General features: G+C 38.2%; 1 protein-coding gene across 1 annotated transcript in view; it reads right to left on the reverse strand.

Moving 5' to 3' along the window:
- Positions 1–24,218, reverse strand: part of LOC126161983 (TATA-binding protein-associated factor 172) — a 300,940-nt gene that overhangs the window by 37,009 nt on the left and 239,713 nt on the right. The window contains exons 32-33 of the mRNA XM_049918182.1: positions 20,283–20,417; positions 11,367–11,529 (exon numbers count right to left, since the gene is read on the reverse strand). Of these exons, the coding sequence (XP_049774139.1) occupies positions 11,367–11,529; positions 20,283–20,417 (298 nt within the window). The remainder of the gene's footprint in view (positions 1–11,366; positions 11,530–20,282; positions 20,418–24,218) is intronic.

Here is a 24,218-nt window from a genome sequence, read left to right on the forward strand (position 1 = left end):
CAGACTTTTTAAGGCGTTTCAGCAATTCTGTGGTATGCCCTTCCCAACTCAATAATAAATTGAGTTTTAATCCGAGATATTTAACAATGTCAACCTCTCCTATCTGCACGTCTACATATGCTATACACATGGTGGAAGAAAATCTGTCACAGATTCTGAACTGCATATAGAGAGTCCTTCAAAGTTTAATGACAATGAATTAGTTTAAACCGTTTATTAATGTCAATGAAATTTTGATTAGCAGCCATTCCTAAATCTGCACCTGACTTTCTATTTATTGCAATGTTTGTATTATCTAAAAAAACCACTTAGCATCTGGCAGTGTAACAACACCAGTCCTTAAAAACAGTGATTCACATATGTTATTCACTCCGTTACACCAGATGTCCTTAAAAGTGTGTGGGAAGAACTAGAATATCAATTAAATGTGTAAATGTGTGTAATGCAGCAAATGGAGGCCACATTGAATTGCGCTGAACACATATGCACACTTGGAGAGTTTTTTTCCCACTTCCATCTCGTTTCACATTTCTAGCTTGATTCACTGCTTTTCTGTGACCGATTAAAACTGCACCACAACATACTGTGTATAGAAAGATTACATATAGGAAAGGAACTTGACAATATTGTTGAAGAGCAAGATGCAATGGGTGATGCAATACTGTGAGGCAACTTTCTCAGAACAGTGCAAGACCTTGTAGGGAAGCAGCCTACTCACGCCATATAGAATTCATGTGCTTTCCATTGTGTACCAGCCTAGTCCACTGTAACTAGCTATGACATCACGAATGTTGCACAATACCTTAAAAGTAAAGTAAATAATGTGAAAAGTTAATACCATGTCAGGAGTGATGTTAAAATAATAATATGTTAAGTTTCAGTTTCGTAGCTTTAACAGTTTTCTAAATTTGGACTTTTACGTAAAAATCATCGGCGCAACAGGAAGGAGCTAGAAACTTCAAAATTTATATTTGGATATCTTTTTCTTGTAATTTAATGGAAACAGCATGCTGGATCTCACAAAGTAATATTTTAGATGATATTCATGATTTTCTGTTTTTGTGTCCTAAAAGCAAGATAGATTAAGTAAGTGATTAGATAAAGCTAAAATGTTTAGATTTAGGTAGAATGGAGATACGCTATAATAACAAAGATGTGAGAAGTTTCCAACAGGTAGCTATAAAACTATAGCTGTAGTGTCTGTCCAAAGGGCAAGTTCAGAGCTCATCTATTGCGCGCAGTGCAACTAAAATAATTCTCTCGCCAAAAACAGCACAATTAAATTGAGAGCTTCATTGGCCTTCAGCGAATGAAGCAATTAATTATTTAGTAAGTTGAAGTGGTGTTCTGTTAGCCCCAGCGGCTAGTCAGGAAGGCAAATGTTGTCGGCTGCACCTTCGGCGGTCCACACCGCGGCTATATAAATAAGAGCGCTGCGAGCTAGAGTCAGGCCCCAGTTCTCTTCTAGATTCATATCAGCGCGCACTCTGTGTTGGAAGCCGAGTTGTGTCTGTGCAGTTGCAAGGAACAGCCTTGGATGCCATATTATGTAACTCTGTATACACGTAACAATGAGTTCGCTTTGTGGTAAAGTGTTAATTGCGGAACAACTTCAGTGATTTATTCTCAGTTTATGTATGTCGTATTTCACGTGCCGTCACAGGACAGACCTTCTACCATTACTAGCGTGGCATTTGATGAGTACTCAACATCAAATTTTGGCGAGCATTCACTTTGAAAATTTACATCAATAACGATTATTGAACAGTGTTGTTATCTAAGGATAACAGGATCTGCACAATAGACTCTGAACAACTCTGATAGTACAATAGCTGATATAGCATTGCTTGGGTAAACATTTGTCTGAAACTTTACGCTTTACCATTTTCAGAATATAGTGAAAATTGTTTTAGTAAATTGCATTTTCTATGAATCCCAAACATCATCCTAAATCCTCAGTGTAATGAACTTCAATGATCAATAACTTTATTTCTCCATCAGAGTAGGCACAGTGAACTTTAATTACAGGCATCACGTTTCTGCTACCCACTTTCTAGTTGCCAACATTGTAGTTAGAGAGCCTGTGTTGAGAATGGCAACAATAGAAAAATTTTCCATCCGCTGCCCCACAACATACGAAAAAGTAAGACACCTGGAGTAGCTGAGATGTTCTCAGAATTACTAATATCCCTGCCAGAACAAAAAATTAGGGAACTGTTCCACCTAGTACGCAGGGTATATGAGACAGTAAAATACCCTCATACTTCAAGGGCTATGTAATAATCCAAACACCAAAGATGACAGGTGCTAATAGGTCTGAATATTACCAAACCATTAGTTTCATAAGTCATGGTAGTAAAATAGTAACATACAATATCCAGAGAAGATTGGAACAACTGGCAGAAGCCTACCTGGAAAAAAGCCATTTTAGTTTCAGGATAAATGTTGGAACATGTTGGGCAACACCGTCTCCAAGATTTATATTAGAAGATAGCACGAGAGGAAGAACTTACAAGTGTGAAGTTACATGAAGTGAAGTATATGTTTACGTACAACTTGGACAGAAACCAAACTAGAGTTTTAAGGCTGAAGAACATGAAAAAGATGTACTACTTGAAAAGGGAGGGAGACAGCGTTGTAGCCTATACTCCATGTTTACAGAAAAAGTAGTTAAGGAGGAATTTTGAAAAGAAATTAAAGTTCAATGAGATCAAATAGAAACTTTAAGGTCTGTTGAATGCATTATAAGTCTGTTAGTGACAGCCAAGGTCTGGCAAGATCAGTTAAGTGAATTAGATACCATTTCAAAAATGAGTTAAAAGACAAACATCAATAAAAAGAAAAACATGGGTATAGGGGTGTATCTGAATTAAGTTAGGCGATGCTGCAGGAATTATCAGGAAATGAGACTCTACATTTTATAAAAGGATTTGCTATTTGGGTTGCAAAATAACTACCAACACCATATAAAATGGAGACTGACAATGGCAAGAAATTCTTACCTGAAAAAGAGAAATACATGGTGTTCATAAACTACTTTAAAACTCCACTGACTAATAAAATCTGGTTTTCAAAATGAGATAGATAAATGTTAATTTTTTTATTTTCCAGGTGCCACAGATTTGACGAAAATTGTGGATAGCACTGGAGAAAGTTCAGTATGTAGTCTGGGTCAAAGATACAAAATCTGATTCCAAAGTGAAAAGAAACTTTCGGACACAGCATGGAAGGGAAGCACCATTTTGGACAAGTATTCAGGCTTGGCACAAGTAATTTATGGAAACACTTATCTCTACAAACAATGGGTAGGTCTCCCATGTGTTTCAGATGCCAACACAGACAACTCATGGCAGATACTTCCAAGGAATCAGACAAAATCAGGGCATGCAGTGGTCAGAGAATTGGAAACGTCACAATTAACAGTGCACATATTCTTGTATAAAAGTTTACAGCTGTGCCTACAAGGTGCATCTGCTTCAGGCACTAAATTCAACAAGAGAAACCTCAGTGCAAACAGTTTGCAGTGGATATGCTAACCAAGACTGATGCAAACAGTACCTTTTTGGAAATGATTTGTTTCTGCAACGAGTCAGCTTTCCATGTAACCAGCTTGTAACCTCATGTTACATGTGAAATGGAAAGGTACATTCACAAGATCAATATGTAGTGAGCAGTGATGCCAAATTGTATCATTTGTCCTTTTTGTTCAGCAAATCCACTGTCAAACATGAAGTTTATCTGTATATGTTACAAGCGTAAGGTGTGCTACAATCTGAACACCTGAAATGTGGCATCAAATTCCAGCAGCACTGGACACCACCTTACTGTTCCCTAAATGTCTGTAAATTTCTGGATGAAAGATTTCCAGATATGTGGTTTGGATGAGATGGTCCAATTTTGGTAGTGACCATTATCACCTGACTTCACACCATAAAACTTCTTCCCTTATATTTTCATTTTGAGAACACCCATACAGTGGTGATTTGCAGTTTTGGACATATTAAAACTTACCTTATGTGAAGTGGCGTCATTAACACTGATGAGCAAAACTGGAAACTTTGGGGCAGTGAAATGTTACATGTGCAATCTCGATTGGAGTGCCTGAATGAGAAGAAAGCAGCTGAAAACAATTCATGTGCAGCTTCTAGACAGCAAAATCAACAGAAAAACACTGTGAGATGATTTACGTGATCTAATATCCCTGTGGCCAGACTTTGCTTCATAGTTATTAATACTCATATGAGGCACTGCAGATTCTGAATTGGTTATAAATGGATGAGTTTTACGTATTTTATTGTTATCCCCTCCTAGATTTTCCGCTGTTTGATTTCTCCAAGGAGATTCCTTAACGAAAGCCAAACTGAGTGGTTGTTAACAAGTTATGCTCCATCAAATGTATTGGTATTCCAGCACAGGCCACTTTCTCAAACACTTTTGAAACAAATGTAAGGAATGAAATAGCTCCATAATTAGAGGTGGTGTGTCTATCCCCAGTTTTATAGACAGGTTGTACTACAGCACATGTAAGTCCACCAGGAAAAATGCCCCAGGCCATCAACTGACAACAAAGATAACTTAAGGATAATCCTGTCTAGTAAGTCAGCAGAACACTGTAGTATTCAGTTAGGAACACCATATGGCCAGCAGAACAACTACCTTTTAGTGACTAGATGAATTTTGTAAAAAATTCACCAAGTCACTAAAAGGTAGTTGTCCTGCTGGCTGGCTATATGGTGTTCCTAACTGAATGAATTTTGTAAGGGCCCAGGAAATGACCTGAGGGGTGGGGGTGGGGGTGGGGTGGGGGTGGGGGAGGTGTCTGCAGACACCATGAGACTCTGGCATAAAATGGGGGTGATACGTGATTACAAGAACTCAGTAGCATATAGGAGTTGGAGGACAGTGGAAGGCAACAGGAAACCACCACTGAACTATCCCAAGAAAACCCCATGGCTTCGATCAGCTCAGAATGTTCCGGAGTTTCAAGTTCCCCAATCGGATCTCCGGGGGGAATCAGGTTGAGAGGAGCTTCACGAAGAGTAAGATGGTGCAAAGAGAAGCACTGCATAGGAACATGGAATGTAAGATCCATGTATCAAGGAAAACTAAATATAGTGAAAAGAGAAATGGAGAAAATTAACATCAACATGTTGGGAATAAGTTAAATGATGTGGACTGGCATGGGAAAATTTGCTTCGAATGGCCATATGGTGTATTATTCTGGGCACAATAACAACAGAAGTAATGGAGTAGCCTTCATAGTTAGTGATAAAGTGAGAAAAGTTGTAATGGGATGCATATATAAAAATGACAGAATGATGTCCATCAGACTTCAAGGTCAGCCCCTCAACATCACAGTAATTCAAGTTTATGCGCCAACAACTGATGCTGAAAAGGAAATTATTGACCGGTTCTATGGAGATTTACAAGAATTACTACTGTCAACACCAAAAAAGGATATCATCTCCATAGCTGGAGATTAAAGTGCAAAAGTGGGAAATCAAGCTGTAGAAGGTATAAACAGGTAAACATGGTCTTGGTACAACAAATGAAGCAGGACAGAGACTCCTAGAATTCTGCCAAGAAAATTCATTGATAATTACTAATACACTGTTTCAACCACCAAAACGATGCCTATATACCTGGACTTCGCCAGATGGCCAACACCGGAACGAAATTGATTACATACTTCGTAATCAGAGGTGGAAGAGCGCGGTTCAGTCAGCTACAACAAGACCTGGGGCTGACTGCGGATCAGATCATGAGCTCCTGATTGCAAAATTTCGGCTGAAACTTCAGAATGTAGCAAAAAGTATCCCAACTTGCAGATACGACCTTAACTCTATACCCTCCGCCTACAGTGTACAGGTGCAAAACAGATTTAATGTATTAGAGCTGGAGGACAAAAGCCCACAAGAGATGTGGACAGAAGTAGCTAATACTGTCAAGGAGGCCGCAGAGAAACACAAGAAAAGGAACAGCAAGAAGGCTAGATGGCTACCAGCTGAGGCACTGCAAGTTGCAGAAGAATGAAGGAAAGCAAAAATCAAGGGAGATAGATCAGCTATGTTTGAATGAAATAAAGATTTTCAGAAATTAGCTAGAAGAGATAAAAATACATTTTTTAATGAACAGTGCAAGGAAGTTGAAGATAGTAATGGAATGCGGAAGACAACAGATCTTTCTAAGAAAATTAGAGAAATTAAAGGAAAATTCCAGGCAAAAATTGGAATGATAAAAGATAGAAACGGGAAAGATTTGAGTGAAGCAGAGGATGTTAAAGAAAGATGGGCAGAATATGTAGGAGACCTGTACAAGAAAGAACTGCATAATGACAGGGCTCCTACTGCTGATGTTAATGTTAATTTAGAACTAGAGCCAGATATTATGGAGAGTGAAATCCAGTGGGCCCTTGAAAATATGGCTAATAACAAAACTAGTGGACATGATGAAATACCAGCAGAATTGTTTAAAGTCACTGGAAAGGATGCAGTGAAAGTGCTGCACTCAATATGTCAAAAAATATGGATCACACAGCAGTGGCCAGAAGACTGGAAAAGATCAGCATTCATCCCCATTCCAAAGAAGAGAAGTTCTAAACAATGCTCAGATTACCGAACAATCGCACTTATCTCACATTCTAGCAAAGTCATGTTGAAAATCAAAATAGACTTCGCCAATATCTAGATTGAGAGCTACCAGAAGAACAAGCCAGATTTAGGAAAGGAAGAGGAACTAGAGATCAAATTGCTAACATTTGGTGGATTATGGAAAAAGCAAGAGAATTCCAGAGAGATGTGTACCTCTGCTTTATTGACGACACCAAAGCCTTTGATTGCATCAATCACAACAAATTACGGAAGGTACTGAAAGCCATGGGTGTACCAGATCACCTATCACCTCATTCATCTGATACGGAGTTTATACCTTGACCAGGAAGCCACGGAGAGAACTATGTATGGAACAACGAAATTGATAAAGATTAAGAGAGGGATCCGGCAAGGCTGCATACTGTCACCGTACTTATTCAATCTGTATGCAGAACATGTTATGAGGAATGCGAGGCTAGATGAAGGAGAAACACGAATTAAAATAGCTGGAATAAATGTAAACAACCTCAGGTTCACGGTGATATGATCCTGTTGGCAGAAAGTGAAGAAGAATTGAGAACACTCTTGCTGAAGGTGAAAGACGAAAGTGAAAAGGCCGGTCTTAGGCTGTATGCGAAGAAAACGAAAATTATGGCAACTACACCTACCAATTCGTGGGATACAGCAGGAGAAACCATGGAGGTAGTGACCACATTCAGTTATCTCAGTTCCCAGATCTCTGCTGATGGCGACTGCAGCCATGCAATCCGAAGACACCTGTTGCTCGGTAGATAGGCGATGTCAAACCTTGACAAGGTTATAATGTCCAGAGATATAACATTAGCAACAAAGATCCATATTGTGAGGGGTACGGTCTTTCCAGTTGTGATGCGTGGATGTGAGACCTGGACCATTAGAAATGCTGAATGGCGAAGAATTGACTCCTTCGAATTGTGGTGTTGGAGGAAACTTCTTAGAGTTCCATGGGCTGCAAAGAGAACCAACAGATCAATATTGGAGCAAATAAAACCAGATTTCTCCCTGGAAGGTCTAATGTTAAAACAAAAGCTGACCTACTTTGGACACACAATGCGAAGGCATGCCTCACTGGAAAAAACTTTAATGCTGAGGAAGACTGAAGGAACTAGAAGAAGAGGACATCAGAGGATGAGATGGATCGATGGCATCACAGAAGCAATGTGTTACAACCTGGAAGGTCTACGGGAGAAAGTGCAAGGCAGGAAGAAGTGGCGTGATTTGGTTCATGGGTCACGAAAAGTCGGAACTGACTGAACGAATAGAGAGAGAGAGAGAGAGAGAGAGAGAGAGAGAGAGAGAGAGAGAGAATTTTGTAAGCTCCTTAGGAGCTGTATTTTTGAAATTAATGTCTGTTGATGTTGTAGGTGGTGTCTGCACAAATAAGTCTAATGTAGCTGTTTTGTTGCTTATTAAGGGGTGCAATGTTTGATGTCACTGTGAGGCAGTAATTAGTAAATTTAGAGGCTAATGATTTGACAGTACTACAATTCCTCAAGAGCTATTTTCTGGGTGTTCAGTTTCATTTGGGTCACTATCTATCTTCTTTCATGTTTAATAATGTTCCACATAGTTTTCACATTATTCTTGGAGAATTTTATTTTTTGAGCATTAAACTTTATTTTTTTAATAACAGACTGGTAATTTACACATCTAACTCTACTCTAATATCTACCAGCACTGCTTAAGGGAAAAACAAAGAAAGTATGCCCTGTACGCAATACTCAGATATGCGCTGTGGCACCAGGCTGCCGGCACACTACAATTCAAATAGTCAGCAACAATGGGGGCTGCATGGGCCGGCCACCGTAGGCTGCCTGCAGTGGGTCACAAGACTAGTGCGCATGGCATGGCATATTCTGTGGTGTGTAGCAGAGCCGTCCTCTATAAAAAGACAGCACAGCTGGCGCTCCTCAGATTGCGTTCTACTACTTATTTTACTTTTTCTATGTTTGTCACTTACTTGAAAGTGGATCAATAAACTTTTGTTCTAGTGACCCCACTATTGGTTGTATCTAGTGTTATGATACAATTGGCGACAAATACAGGGTTCACTTCCTTGTGTTAAATCTATTTTGTTATTTTGTCAGTTCTCATGTCCATTGAGGCAGTGCACAAATCTCTCCTGGAGGCTTACAAGAAGCAGCTTCAGCAAGACTTTCTTGCTTTTGGTAGCAAGACTTTCTTGCTTTTGGTATCACTTATAAAAACACGTGTAAGACTTTGTTCCTTTCTTGGATTTACCAGTTGCTGTGACAGGTTGCCCCACTCCAATAACACACATCACTTTTGTTCGATGAAATGAAATGAAGTCCATTCTGTCTGAGATTTTGCCCAACACATCTAGAATAGCTTTTTGTCCCCTCTCGATCTCCACAATATCCTTGTCAGACCTTATGCTCCTTCTGCACCCATCTCCCTACCCTATGGCTTCTAGCCCTCTGAGTGTCCCCGCGGCAAAATCTGACCTATGCACCTTTCTACCACCACCTATATCAGCCTTGTAACTAGCAAAACATACCATTAAAGGGAGAGCTGCCTGCAAAAAGAAGTGTCACATACCAGCTGCTATGGAAACATTGTTTGGCTGTTTACACTGGCATGACTACTGCCATGTTATCAGTTAGGATGAATGGGCATAGGCAGAGGGTGTACACCGTCAAGCAGAGGGTGTAAACCATCAACACTCAATATCCTGTTGCATAGCATGCTCTATGACATGACAGTCGTGACCTCGGTGCCTATTTCACCATATGTGCCATCTGGTCCTCAAAGAGTTAAGTTTTAAATGAGAGTCAAACACACTGTGGTTTAAGAAAGTCATCTCAAATTCTCACACGTAACATAATTCATCTTGTGCAAAAGGATTTGAAAGTAATGCTTTTCAAACCACCATTCGCAATATTTTCCTGTGACCTGTTAGAAATATAATAGGGAGACAATTACTGAACTATAGGGAGGGGAAAAAATAGTTCGAAACAACAGCATGCACACACTTTATGCGACATGTGAATGTCACTACAGATATTTGGATTTACGTTATGACATGTTCGACATGTCTGCCATCACTGGCGATATTGTGATGCAGACAAATAGCAAAATTCTGATGACCCACTGAAATGTTGGAACATCAATGCTGTCAATGACCTCCTGAATAGCTGCTTTCAGCTCAGCAATGGTTTTGGAGTCATTTCTACACACCTTGTCTTTAAACAGCTCCACAAAAAGGAGTAGCATGTGTTCAGAACTGGAGAATATGGCAGCCAATTGAGACCCCATGCCAGTGGTCTCTGGGTAACCCAGAGCCAGAATGCGGTCCCCAAAGAGCTCTTCCAGAACCTCAAACAATCTCCTCCTTCAATGCAGTCGAGCTCTGAGTTGCATGTATCACATCTTGTCGAAATCAGGGTCACGTCATATAATAGGGTGAAATCATCTTCCAAAACCATACCATTCAGTAGTCACTGTGCCATTAAAGATTATTGCACCAACTATTCCGTGACTGGACTCTGCAAACCACACAGTCACCCATTGAGGGTGAAGAGAGACTTCTCGATCATAAAATGGGGATTCTCAGTCCCCTAAATGTGCCAGTTTTGCTTATTGACAAATGCATCCAAATGAAAGTGGGCTCCGTCGTTAAACCAAACCATACAGCACATATTAATTTCCATCATGCCCCGAGGCCAACCGTGCTGTTTGAACATTCTAACACTAACAGTTCAGAAGTTATGATGATATTACGAGGGTGGTCTGAAAAGTTTTTGGAATCACCATGAGATGTTCATGTGAATTGGACTGTTGCCTGTAAACATGTGCCATGTCAGTGCTCTTTGATAAGAACTGTGGTGGTGCCTTGGCTCTGTTGTTGTTCTCCTCTAGTGATTTCTGAACATGGAAAAAAATTAAGATTTTGTAAAGAAAGCTATAAAGCAAAGGACATTCATGCTGATTTCCAAAATACACTGGGGGACACTGTTCCTTCATATTCAACTGTTGCCAAGTGGACAAATGAATTTAAATGTTGTCGGGAGAGCTTAGATGATGATATGCGCAGTGGTCAGCCAAGATGTGTCACTACTCCAGAAATCATTGCAAAGATGCTTGAAATTGCTCACGACTGCCAGATGTCATCTGAAAGGGTATGTCACATTTTAACTGAAGAATTAGAAATGAAAAAATTATCTGCATAATGGCTGCCATGACTCTTGACGCTGGATCAAAAACACATGAGAATGGACATATTGGCCGCTGATTCCCCTCAAATTTTGTTCTACTGCATACTATACTGTTTCTATATTGTCATTTACTTGAATGTGGATCAATAAACTTTTGTTCATAGTGGCCATGCTGCTGATTGTGTCTAACTATAATGTTAGACAGGAAGTATTAATCACAATGCTGGGACAGAATAGCCAATGCCCTTACAATTGTGGGATCAGAGTTTCACAAATGTGTCATATTTTATACTGATGGAAAAAACTGCTATCTCATGCAAGTACTAAAGTGAATGTGTCCATGCATATTGTCAAATTCCACTTTTAGATTCTCCCATTTTAATGAATTGTTTACAATTTGGTTCGTAAAGAACAATAACATAATACCTGAATGGATGAATTTGGTAATAATTTCTGCCTCCACACACACACACACACACACACACACACACACACACTCAAATTTTCAACATAAGAAAATGCTGTTCAAAAGAGATTTCTGTAACTAAGATGGATAACTTACTGTGTCAGCACCAGTGAGATTAAGACCCAGACCACCAACTTGTGTTGTCAGGAGCAACACATCAATGGATGGATCATTGTTAAATCGTGTTACTACAGAATGCCTCATTCCTGGAGGTATACTACCATCCAATCGTAGATATGATACATTTGGCATGTTTGCCCTGTAAAGAAACAACAATGACATAATTAATTCAGTGTTTATAAGAGATATTATTATATTACTAGTTATTACCTCATGAGTACTGTGCTTCTTCCAAGGTGTTCTGGCCCAAACATTCATAAATTTTTAAAAGGGTATTTCTGATTACTATCTCAAATCTCCCCAATGCTTTTTCCTCCATCTTTGTATAGCTTTCTTTTTTTAATTCATAGGCCTCTCTTAACAATGCAGCCAAGAGATATGCCTCCACCCATCACCCTTTCCTTTCAACCTTAACTTTTACATCTTTTCTCTCTCTAAAGAAGGAAAATGTCACTCAAAAATATAAATGCAATGTTTCCATAAGTCACACATGGACTTAACATAGCTCATACTGAAACTAAATCAACAAAGCCATGAAAATATTCTGTTGCCTAAACAATGATTGATAAAAAGGGACAGCTTAAGTATTTTCTAACTTTTAAAGTACGCAAATGGTAATAGGAGATACTACTAGAAAATGGGACCAACAATACAGCACATTTGTTAAACATTATGAATTAGCATCTTCTTTCGCAACAGGCAGCACAAACAGCTCCTGTTACAAGAGATTATTTAAAAATTATTTAAATATAATACATAAAGTTGAAAATGTGTGGTAACTACATTGACCGTAAAACATATGAATGGAACAGTATATGTTAACTCGCCTGTAGAAGCTAGCTAATTTGACTAAACAATGGGGATGGGAGTGGGTAGAGGGTGGAGAATCCGTCATTAAATCTTAGTGCAGATTAACAGAATGAACCACAGCACTGCACAGATTCCAATGATAAATCAAATGATGAAGCTGTCCACCTATTAGGTAACAATCTACTGTCTGTAAGACGAATGATTGTAGCTGACACTTTACAGGGCAGATGGCAATGTTACCAGGCTTGGCTTATGGCACACTACACCCAGTCGCTGCTAACTTGACAACAGGCAGATTGTGGTTATATGTCTGAATTTATTTACAGTTACTACTTATAACACACGAACTTGAAAAATTGAAAAGATCTATTTGAAACTTAATATCCTGAAATACCATAAAGTTATTTGTTATTCTTCACAATAGAAATGAAAACTATTTTCACAAATCAACAAATATTCACAGTTTTTGGTTTTGTTGTTAAAGATTGTTTCATTATTAATCAGTTCCACGATGAATGACACAATAATTTATCAATATATCAACAGTTATAATCTGATGAAAGTACTCATAATGTGATGATAAATTGATGACATGCTCCATTTTAAATTCCCAAGTGTGTTGTAGTTACACTAATGGAAAACACCACTCATATAGATGTCAGAATCTGATTTAGAATAAACTTGTTCAGCATTGCTCCAACTATAACTGCTCCCTCTGACACATATAATTAAATTTTTGATGCATTCTTCCACAACACCTTTGTTTTTGGCTGCCTGTCTAATGACACTTGGAGTGCTGTTCACAATTTACATCCAGGTCTTGCTTATCATTTGTCTGACAGCTTCAACAAGATTTTAAATTTCAAGAGATAGTGACACACACACTCTCACTCTCTCTCACTCCTTCTTTTGCAGCAATATAGTTAGTTTATTTCTGCCCACACTTCTTCAATGGTATGGAAGCTGAATGATTTTATGCCCATACATTTCAGCAATCTCTTCAATTACCTATGTTGGAAATAGTGGTTTATTTTGTGTCACACTTGCAAGCAATTCAGCATTTCTCAAATCTTCTCCGAGACCCACTTTTCAGCCACTGAATAATATTGTCTGTTTCTATTGCCAAAGTTGGTGTCTTATCATGAAGAGCAGAATGATATGGGGCATTGCCAATAATGATCACGGACGGCCTTGCAGGATTTGTCATAACAGATGCCTCAGGCTACTTTTGAAAAACTATACTGTTCATCTTTTTGTGAAAATCACCTCTCTTTTTGGAACAAAACAATAACATGCAGTTTGGCACAAAATGGTCTGAAGCACCCTCCTTTTCCAACAAACCCATTGGGCTTTCCATCACTTCACCATCTACATAACGACAGCAGGCACGAATCATCTAACTACACTATATTTTCGAATGTCACACCCCTGATACTCCGCAGAAATCTGCACCACCATGCAATAACATCTGTCCTTTCCACTAATATTCTGCATTCGTCAAACAGTTAGTATCTGAAGCCTACATCTTTCAGCACTGCACATAATGAAAATCTGCTCCCTTTAAAAGGATCGGTTTTCTGAAGAGACACGAGTGACTCAAATAGTGTGGGGTGTTCCCTTCTCTTATAATGGCTATATATATGACAATGAATAGCATCTTTCTAGAATTCATCCAAAGTTGAAACTTGCTTTCTCCTTGGCTGCTTCTATCCTGGAGTGTGGAGCCTTGCTGTGCCACTCTCATCACAATCGATACTGTACTTTCCCTATCATTATAACAGTGTTCTTGCTTACTTTCAAAGCTGCTGCAGCCTTCTTACCAACCTGAGCAACAGGAAATAAAGGTTCACCTTTTTCTTTCTCAAAGTAGTCCCTCACCAAAAACACATTCACCAGCCTAGCTGTGTAACAACCTCTTCCTCCTCCATTTCACTCCATGGTTTGGGCTGGCACAACTCATCACACTAGACATAGTTTGAAATGAAACAGAAGAGAATAAACACTACAACAAAAATGAAATAAATTACGAACTGAACTTCTATTTAGATAAAAAATGTAACATCAGCACCAGTTACACTTGAGACACTTACTGGTACATTTCAGACATGTGCATATATCAGGGCGGCAACACGGCTCATACTACCTGCTCAAGTACAGTATGTTACTAGCTGGCTTCTTGTTGTCACTACACAACGGAATGATGTTATTGAGTTGTCAGTGCCAAAATCTCGTCTTCCAGACTACAGATGGATTGCTTTACTAAACTCAAAAGTGGCTGCGCTATTCACTATGTTTTTGAATGTAGGTAGTGGGTAGGGACATGAGTTTCAAGACATGTAAGGAGTTCTATGGAGGTGATATTGAAATCTTGTGAGAAGCTTATGGTTTTTAGGATTTTCTGCAGCTCATGAAGAAATGTAGTCAAAAGGAAGAATATTGAATGTTGAGGTATCTGAAAGCTGGCACAGCCATTCTGTCACATACTCTCCACACTCTAGTATCACAGTAGTGTAGTGAGATTGAACTGTCTGTCTTTAGATATTGGACACCTTGGGACTCACCTGCAGAAACATCTCACATTTCGGTGATCTTTTTCATTGACTGAGAGGAGGTACAGGAATTGTTGAGTTCTTGGAATGTCTTCAGAGAATGGTTTTGTTGGAAGTTTTTAGTTCGGAAGTGATCAGCAGAGTTCACGGCTCATTCTGTTGGCTGTGGGTTGGAACTGGGTGGTGAAGTTCTATTTCTGTTTAAGGATATAAGCAGATCAGAGGAAATCCTTACCTATGGCAGACTTATTGAGTACAGGTGGGGGAATGAAGGAGGAGGAGATTGGTGTTTAATGTCCTGTTGACAACAAGGTCATTAGAGATGGAGCACAAGCCCAGATTGGGGAAGGAAAGTGGCTGTCCCCTTTCGAAGGAACCATCCCAGCATTTGCCAAAGTGATTTAGGAAAATCACAGGAAACCTATATCAGGATGGCCAGATGCAGGTTTTGAATAGCTGTCTTCATGAATGCGAGTCCCTTGTGGTAACCACTGAGCTACCCTGCTCGGTGAACAAAGATCAGGCCTTTCAACTGACAGGATGTCTCTGGACAGAAGAGATCTGGATGAGAGGTTTAAGACTGAATGGTGGCTGGGTGTATGTGATTTAAACTCTGGTTAGACTTGGGTTAGAGATGTGTTGGACGTGGAAGGTTCAAAAAGATTGTGAAAGCTGGGTTTGTTGGCTCAGAAGGGAGCTGTTGGGGGATTATTTGAATGATGGTGCAGGAGGTGGTGAGAGTACCATCACTACTCAGGTAACAAAGTTCTGCATTTCTAACTGGGTGAGTTTGCTGAAATAGAATGACATTTCAATGTGGGTCACTCCCATCATCATTGCAGAAGAAACAGCTGAAAATCAAAAATTTTATATTAGTTAAACTGTTTGGGATGGAACGAAGTTAAACAATGTTGTTTATAGCTTCCTCAGGAGGTATGAGGTTGGTTTGTTCAAGATTCCAGATGGCTTCAATGAGAATTGTACTGAGAAACATGGTCCAAATAGGCTGTATTCTTATTACTATCTGTGTGATCGGCCAGTTTCTACCTTGGGTCATTTTCAAGCATGTAACTTAAGCTTCCAGCATCATTTTACATTGCTTGTACATGTGGACAGGAATACATCTTACTTCTGTTCATATGTGGCACAAAAAGTGTCCACATCTACCAGCAATGTATTAGAATGCAGAATTAAGCTGGAAGCTTAAACTTTATGCTTGAAAATGACACAAGGTTGAAACTAACTGATTGCACAGATAATAAAAAGAATACAGCCTACTTGGACCATGTCTTCATTCTCAAAACATGTTGAGGCCATGAACCCCACAAAAATAAAATTTAAAGTTTCGCTGAGTGTGCCTAAATATTTAGAGGTTGAAAGGTGGAGGATTTTGAACTGAAACAGGAGTCACTGGATGTGACAGCTTACAGCAGAAATGTATAGCCAAGAAGGCGGGTAAGGGCGAAGTACTGATCAGTTTGAAATTTAATAAGCAACTGGTGAAAAGATGGGATTGAACTGACAGAGGAAATGTATAGTCAAGAAGGTGGGTAAGAGCCAAGTATTCATCAGTTTGAAACTTAATAAGTGATGGTTGGAAAGATGGGACTGCAGCCTCAAGATACCAGAGTGGCTGCTATACCACATAGGCCACCCAGAACTAGTTTCCTCAAACACAAGAGAAGGGAACTTGCTCTCCGACATTCTGCCACACTCCTGGAATTAACATCAACTAACACAGCCAATCCTTTCCCTATAATGATTAAATTTATTTGATTATTGAAGCACCAATTGTTAATATTAATTATACAAGGAGTCCAATGAAATTTCTATAATTTGAAAGGTACATTGTCATTAATGTGTACAAAAATCGTGCATATGTAACCATTAAGAGTGGTAAAAGGAAGTAGAGGCTTTTGTATTCATACCTCTGATGATACCTTCTGTATCACCATTAAAATCTCCAATATGTTAACATCAAAATGGAAGTATTACCAACTTCCACCATGCATACTTATCAGGTGCTATGGTAGAAATGACACATGAAAGTAACAACAATCTGCAAAATCACATTCTAGGGAGGTTCATGTTTACATGGTTCATTTGCAGTAATACTCACATACTAGGCAGCTAAATGTGACAACTGCTAGGTCGATTATGATGTCAGCAGTGGAAATCAAAATATTGTAGTAACAAAGTCTGTAAATAACACTGAATACTGGCAACGTTATTTCGCTTACTATTTTGTATGGGTAAATTTGTGAATGCTGATCAGTCAGAGGGAAAGTTGCAGAGCTAGACAGACATAATTTTTGTGTAGAGGAAGTAATAAGAATGTGGACATTCATAATGATAATGCAATTGTGCACTGACGATAATTCGACAAAATTTTGACAGTACTACGTTGCAACATGAATGCAACTGCCTTTCAATGACAGATGATTTCAACCTTCTACACAATTCATACAAATTATTTTTGCAGTGGATTGTTGACTTGTATGTAGGTGTTGCAGATATGTGACTTCATTTCATAACACAAAATCAATCTGCTTTTAGGTCAGGTATTTAAAATAACTTATGTGATCAACTATGGCTTAACCTCAATGATACTGTAAATATAGGAAGAGTTGTTTTGGCTTCTTCATTTAATGGTTCGCCAAGAAATATGTACCAAAACTATTTGGGTGCAATGTCCAGTGTTCAACAATTTGGGAAAACTTAATTATTTGTTACAATGACTTGCAATCGAAGTTGGCCAGAAACTATTAACGACATTGATCAGATGAATCTGTTAATTTCTGCCCAGAAATTATTGTGAGAGTAATCAATGCTAAATTAAATGAATTCACTGATTCAGTACAACAAAAAATATTTTTGGTGAAGCTCAGTCAATCATTTAGACAAATGAATTTAAAAAAATGGTTGCCACATGCCTACATTTTACTCACTTCATGTGAAATCTATAAAATAGCAGACATTTATGATATCAAGTTGTATGTGCAGAAATTCAAGATATTTGAACACACACACCGAATATGTCACAAAACCCATGATGCATGGACCATGTGGTGCAGTTAATCAAAATTCTGTATGTATGAGAGCTGGCAAATTAAAAAAATCCTAAAGATTTCTGTAAAATCACATGAAAATCAGTTAATTGAGATCCATTGTATGGATGGCATGATAATGGTATTGGTGTTAATATTTGAGGACAATCACTTGACAATCGTTACGTTGTACTATATTTACTAGCTAAATTTGATTGCAGTTTGAATGTTGAAGTTTGCATTACAGTTAAAAATGTTAAATACATTTATAAAGGACACAAAAGTGCAACTATAGAAGTAGGCAATGAAGGAAAACATGGGAATGAAGTAGTTCATATTGATGAAGCGAGCAGTTTTGTGAATGGCCATTGTGTCGGATCAAATGTGACTTTCCAATCCTTTTTCAGTTGCACACTATTATGTTATTCATTTAACACAGACGCGATATGTTTACTTCAGAATAAGACAAGAATGAGATGCAGTTGAAAACATGGAGAAAAAAATTATCAACATTCTTTGCATTAAATAAAACTGATCCATAGGTGAATGTCCACCTTAATAATAATAATAATACTACTACTAATAATAATAATAATAAAGGAAGATGAGAGTATATGTGGCAATAACATTATTACATGCAAGTATGTAGTGTCTCAAAGGGTTGTAGAACTTTTTCATTTACGTTTGGTATCATTTCATGTTTGTGGTCCTAAATCATTTGAAGATGTCAGAACTTATAATGGAACTGTTTACAGCACATTTACTCAAGCACATCATGCTCACTGTATTGCTTAAAATGACAATGAATGGTATACATGTTTAAATATAGCAAAAGGATTCAATGAAGCAAATGAATTGATTCTGTGTAATTTGTGCAATGAACGTACCGGAGGATGCTTTTAGCATAGTGGCTTGAATTTGCGAGGATTTCTTAAGAGAATACAATGAAGAAATTTCTTACAACAAAGCACTATTAGAACAGTATTAAGAAAACAATAGTTGCTACTCACCACACAGGGAGATACTGAGCTGCAGATACGCAAAACAAAAAAGGCTCTCAGAAAGTGAGCTTTCAGCCAACAAAGCCTACTTTGAAGATAGACAACATACAAATGCAACTCATAGGTACACGATGCAATTCCTCCTGTCATTCAGCCCTACCAGCCACAATTTTTAGTATGTTAGTCATGACACTCCTTATTACCACTGTACAAACATTTGTGATTACACAAATTATTTCCCATAATCGACTGGACTATTAGGTCACTGGATTAGTCAGCTATTTCATTAACATTATCAATTTAAACTTTCCTGCGAGGACAATGAGAGAAAAAATGACTTTTGCAAATGTTACGCAAAAACTAATTACATGTACAATTCAATCTGAACTTAACCCTTACAAACACAGTAGTTTTGTTGCATGAAGGCCAGACAAACAAATCAATTTAATCGATAACTCTGTGCTGTTAAAATTCACAGAACTGTGAGGTAAAATTTTTACAAACATCAGTTGTTCAATCTGTAACTGCACAACCAAGCCGGTGGTGCAAGGGTCCAGCCAATGAAGACCAAAAGAGGTCGAATAGGGGGAATAATTCATGTAGTCATAAATTTTTGTACAGTGGTTGGAGGGAGTGGCATGAACAACATATTAAAAATCCTGACTCGTGGCGAATGAGTGTGGGGTGGGGGATGCATTTGATGGCCACTTTATATATATAAAAACTCTAAAACAGTGACCTCTAGTGAAAGTGTATCACAGTACAAAATTGAACTACATTAAATTTCATACAAAAAAGACCACATTAATTTTTTCTCTAGGAGTAATAATTTGCACGAAGAGAGTGAGAGAATACCGAAAACCTTGTGCTGTGTGTGATGATGGCCAAATGGAAGGTGGGTAGTTGGTGTTAGAAAATGTGTAGCAGCAGTGTGGATTCGCAGATTCACACAGCTGAAGAACATAAGTGTAAGTTATAAAATGAGTTCATTGTTTGTACTTTTAACGTATTATGTTTCCCCCTTTCAAGTCGATACCTCACTTACAATAGCTGGTATTAAGACAGCTCTGGACGAAAGTATGTCATTCAAAAGAAGTAGCACAAATGAAAGAATTGATTAATGGTCACAGAAACAGGAGGAAACTCAGGAGTTACTAGACTATGGTTAGGAGTTTCTGTCAATTCTTGTGGTGGATTTATAACTGTATACCATGAAATCATATGAAATTCAACAGAAGGAAAGGGGTTGGCAGGTGAGAGAGATCAAACAAAACTTGTATATCTCACAATAATGCCCCACATTCTTGCTTGGTCCACACTCTGAGAGACATATCTCAGAGTGAGAAACTTAATCTCTAATTCAGTTGTCAGTTACTTGGTACTGTGACAGCAAAATACTTTTCTTTTCTTTAGCGGACATTCTGGCAACAAAAATTAATAAGCAACAAAAATAAATTTGATAAAGAACATTATTTTGTAACTTACGTAAACAAGTCATTTTCCAAGATATCCAGCATAGCTTTCAGCTGACAGAAAATAAGTGCACGATGTTGATTAACCACAAGATCTGTGGCTGGTCCACCTGGTGCCAATCCTATTCCACAGTCCAACAACAATTGCCTGCAAACATGTTTTTTTAACTGTCACACATTTCTTTAAATATGATAGTCAATACTTTATTGTTGTAAACAATTTGTTGTTTCACATTATGTCTGCTTTTATACTATATGGCACATAGTAAATTTAACAATAAGAGATGAAATTTTAGCTTATGACTAGGGTTCGGATAAATATGTATTAAAAATTACAAAATTATGTGCATGGAATATGGGACTAAAACTATACAATATGGAGACGAAAAACTTCTATTTTCAAATAAACCACACTTTATTATTCCAAAAACAAACAATTTTATACTTCTTCGGTCTCACTGGCATTATTTGTATTGTTACAATACACAATCACATGCTTTTTAAATTTTCAAAATTTAAACTATTTCTGTTTAAACGGAACACTGCTTTGAACTGATTGAAAGAATTCTCAATATCGCAGGATGCGATTGGCGCAAACTTAAATTTGCAAAATTCTGGAAGTGCGTGTGGGACTCAAGTACGTCATCTATTCTTCTGCACAGCACACTGTTAAATTTTTATCAGCAGATTAAAACCTTTATTTTTCTTAAGTACATAATTCAATTTTTGCTTTAGCAACTCAGCAATGGATTCTTCTGCTTCACTAATTTTTATTTTTGTGCCTTTGATAATCTTTACATTGTCTTTCAATGATGATGAAGGGTTTCCAAGTGCCTTAATCTGTGTTAAAAAACAATAATTGCTTTTGGTGCACCACATCACTCCGTAGAGTATCATTTTCAAAAGGTTTTTTTGCACTCAAAATACTAGCAGACCCCTCTTCAAATTGAAAAATAGTTGTTTTAATGTCACTGAAATGCTCAATGCAATATTCAGCCACTTCTAGCCCTGTACCTTGATGTATCAGTACTGGTTCCAGTGGCAAAATAATATCCGGATACATCTCTTGAAAATTTGTGATCCTACTGGGAGATTTCAAAAATATTCTTTTTAATGTTTGATATTAAACTTCAACATCTGTGTAATTTACCCTTATGCATTCAGCTAATCTATTTATTCTGTGTGCCAAGCATGTTACTGGGATCAGTTTAGTATATAAAAATTTCAGGACATCTGCAACTTTTACCATATAAGGAGCATCATCAGTTACTAACAAGAAAAACCTGTTTGTATTTTATGCCATTAGGCCATAAAACACTCACAACATCATTAAAGAACTCTGTTGATGTTTGGTGGTTGCATTTAGGAAGTTCTTCACAAGCCAACAGAAAGGATTTGGTCAATTTATCTTCAAATAGTCCTCCAATTACCATACTGCCAGTGCATTGCCATTGGGTGTCCATTGTCCCGCTGATGGCGAACCATATAGGACCATCCTGAAGTCCCGCTGATGGCGACCCATATAGGACCATCCTGAATTACATCTCGAATCGCCGCCAAATAATCCTCGTAAATGCTGCTGACATATTTTTTCTAAGTATAGATTTGTCAGGAACATGTTTGCCTGAATATGTCTCCAGGAAGCCTTTAAACAATGTGTTATTTAATGTCCATGAAGGTATATCTGTGCTTAAGTTTTGTGGTAGATATGTGCTGTGATATTAGAAACCGTTGCTCAATTTTCCATAAGTGCTACAAAACAATACTTTACCATCTGCACTCAAGGGAAGATTGGTTTGGGAAATCTTCAATATATTTTTGCAATTAGAAACACAAGAGCTGCTTATCCTTCTTCATTTTTATGTATATATAAAAAACCACACACACACACACACACACACACACACACACACACACACACACTGAGAAACACAACTTTCATACTTGAAAGAACATAGATGAGTAAATAACACAATGACATATAGTGCAAACCTCGTAATTATCAACAGTGAATGACACAGGTGTGATGTTACACATACAGCTAGTGCACTACTTCTGAAGGTGCCCATAAGGTACACTGAACAAAACACTCGAGTATAACAATGAGGAAACGTTTAATGCTGCAGTTTTATTGTTCTCATCATTGGCATGAATCAGCTTACTTGACTGTAAGGACTAATTGTCTTGCCTTCCACGCGAAACACAACTCAATGACGAAAAAGAAAATGTGGAGGAACAGACATCATGTAACATATCTACGACAAAGGTGGCATAATGCGGTACTGTCTGTAAACTTCTTAGAGAGCCCTTGCACCTCAGTTTCGACTGGTAGATTTCATGAACGTCGAAGGTACCGACAGCCTTTGCCGTCAAAAGAAATTGCATTTTAGCTGCCTTAATTTAATATCATGTTTATCACTACAAACAAGTACGACATTTGGTAATAGCATGTTCATGGAAAGACGTTTTCACTACAGGAGATAACTGGTAGGTAAGGATTATGCTGACAGCAGTGGACAGCATGTCAAAAACTGCTCCCCTCTCCTCACGATTCCGAAGACATCATTTCAATACTCCACTCCCTGGAAGAGATTTTGCTTCTTTCCTTCTTCCCATAATCCCTGGGAAGCAACACTAAGAGGCTTGCAGGCCATATGAAAGACTAGGCTGCTTCAGATGGTGCTATCTGTGTTTTCAGCTTGTCCATTCTGAGGCCAGGAATCGCACTTTGAAGTGCTGTTTAATGAATTTTTTTAATGCTGTTACACTTGAAAAAGATCAGTTTTATACAACATGTATTGAAAATATGGATTTATGCAATTTTGATATAAAAATCTGGACTAAACTTTGAAATATGGGAAAAAATATACTAAACATTGAAATTTGGAAAGTGAAAGTTACATTTTCAGACTCCAAATGTCATGTTTTATGTAGAAAACTACAAAAAGAATGAAAACTACTGAAAGGAAAATACGTATTTGGTATTAATCCAGGCCTTACTTATGGCATATGAAGAATTTAGCTCAATAGATATAATACTTTAATATCCTATTAACAAAAAGACAGAAAACTGCAATAACAGTTCTTTATGGGAATATATCATTTACATTAGTTTTAAGCAAACACATGGTGCACAAATCTAGTACAAGAGGCGTTCAATAAGTAATGCAACACTTTTTTTTCCTCCGCCAATTACACTTGAGATAAATGAGGAATTTATGTGGGACATTGTGGAATATTTCCTTTTCAGCCTCTATAGTTTCAAGAGGTTCTGATAGGTGACAGTGTTATATGCAATCAAAATGTAGCCTGTAATGGAAGTGGCGTTCCAAGCAGAGAGCTGTGGTTGAATTTTTTTGGCAGAAAACCATAGCATCACAGATAGTCACAGGCACCTGCAGATTATCTACAGGGACCCTGCACTGAACAAAAGCACAGTGAGTCATTGGACGAGATGTCTGTCATCATTGAAACAATGTTGTGCAAACCTGTCCGATCTGCCGTAAGCCGGTTGCACACAACTGTGACTCTTGCAGTGTTGGAGCGTGCAGACACATTCATTCAAGTTCGACAGATCACAATTCTGGTACCGCGCACTGCAGAATTTGAATCCGCGCCAGACGTCATGGATGTCGAAGACTCCTAGAGGTCTCTCCACCATCGACCTGTAAGCTGTGGCGGCGCGTGCCTCCTGCTTTTAGAGGGCACCACAGTAGAACACGTGGTTCCAGTGGCTAATAGCAGCACCCCCAACAGCATACTTAAGCGCCTGCCTCTCGCTCAGCCAGCTACTCTAATCTCGCGTACGTCTGTTGACACATCGCCTCGCGTTAGACCGCTTACTTACTTGTTCTGTGTACGAGTGGACGTGTTTGTTAGGTTGCCTTGTGACTCCATTGTTCGATCTTGTTGTTGTTCATTCTGTCCTTCGTTGGTCATGTCCATCCTC

The sequence above is a fragment of the Schistocerca cancellata genome, chromosome 2 (assembly GCF_023864275.1).
Source record: "Schistocerca cancellata isolate TAMUIC-IGC-003103 chromosome 2, iqSchCanc2.1, whole genome shotgun sequence".
Taxonomy (NCBI): domain Eukaryota; kingdom Metazoa; phylum Arthropoda; class Insecta; order Orthoptera; family Acrididae; genus Schistocerca; species Schistocerca cancellata.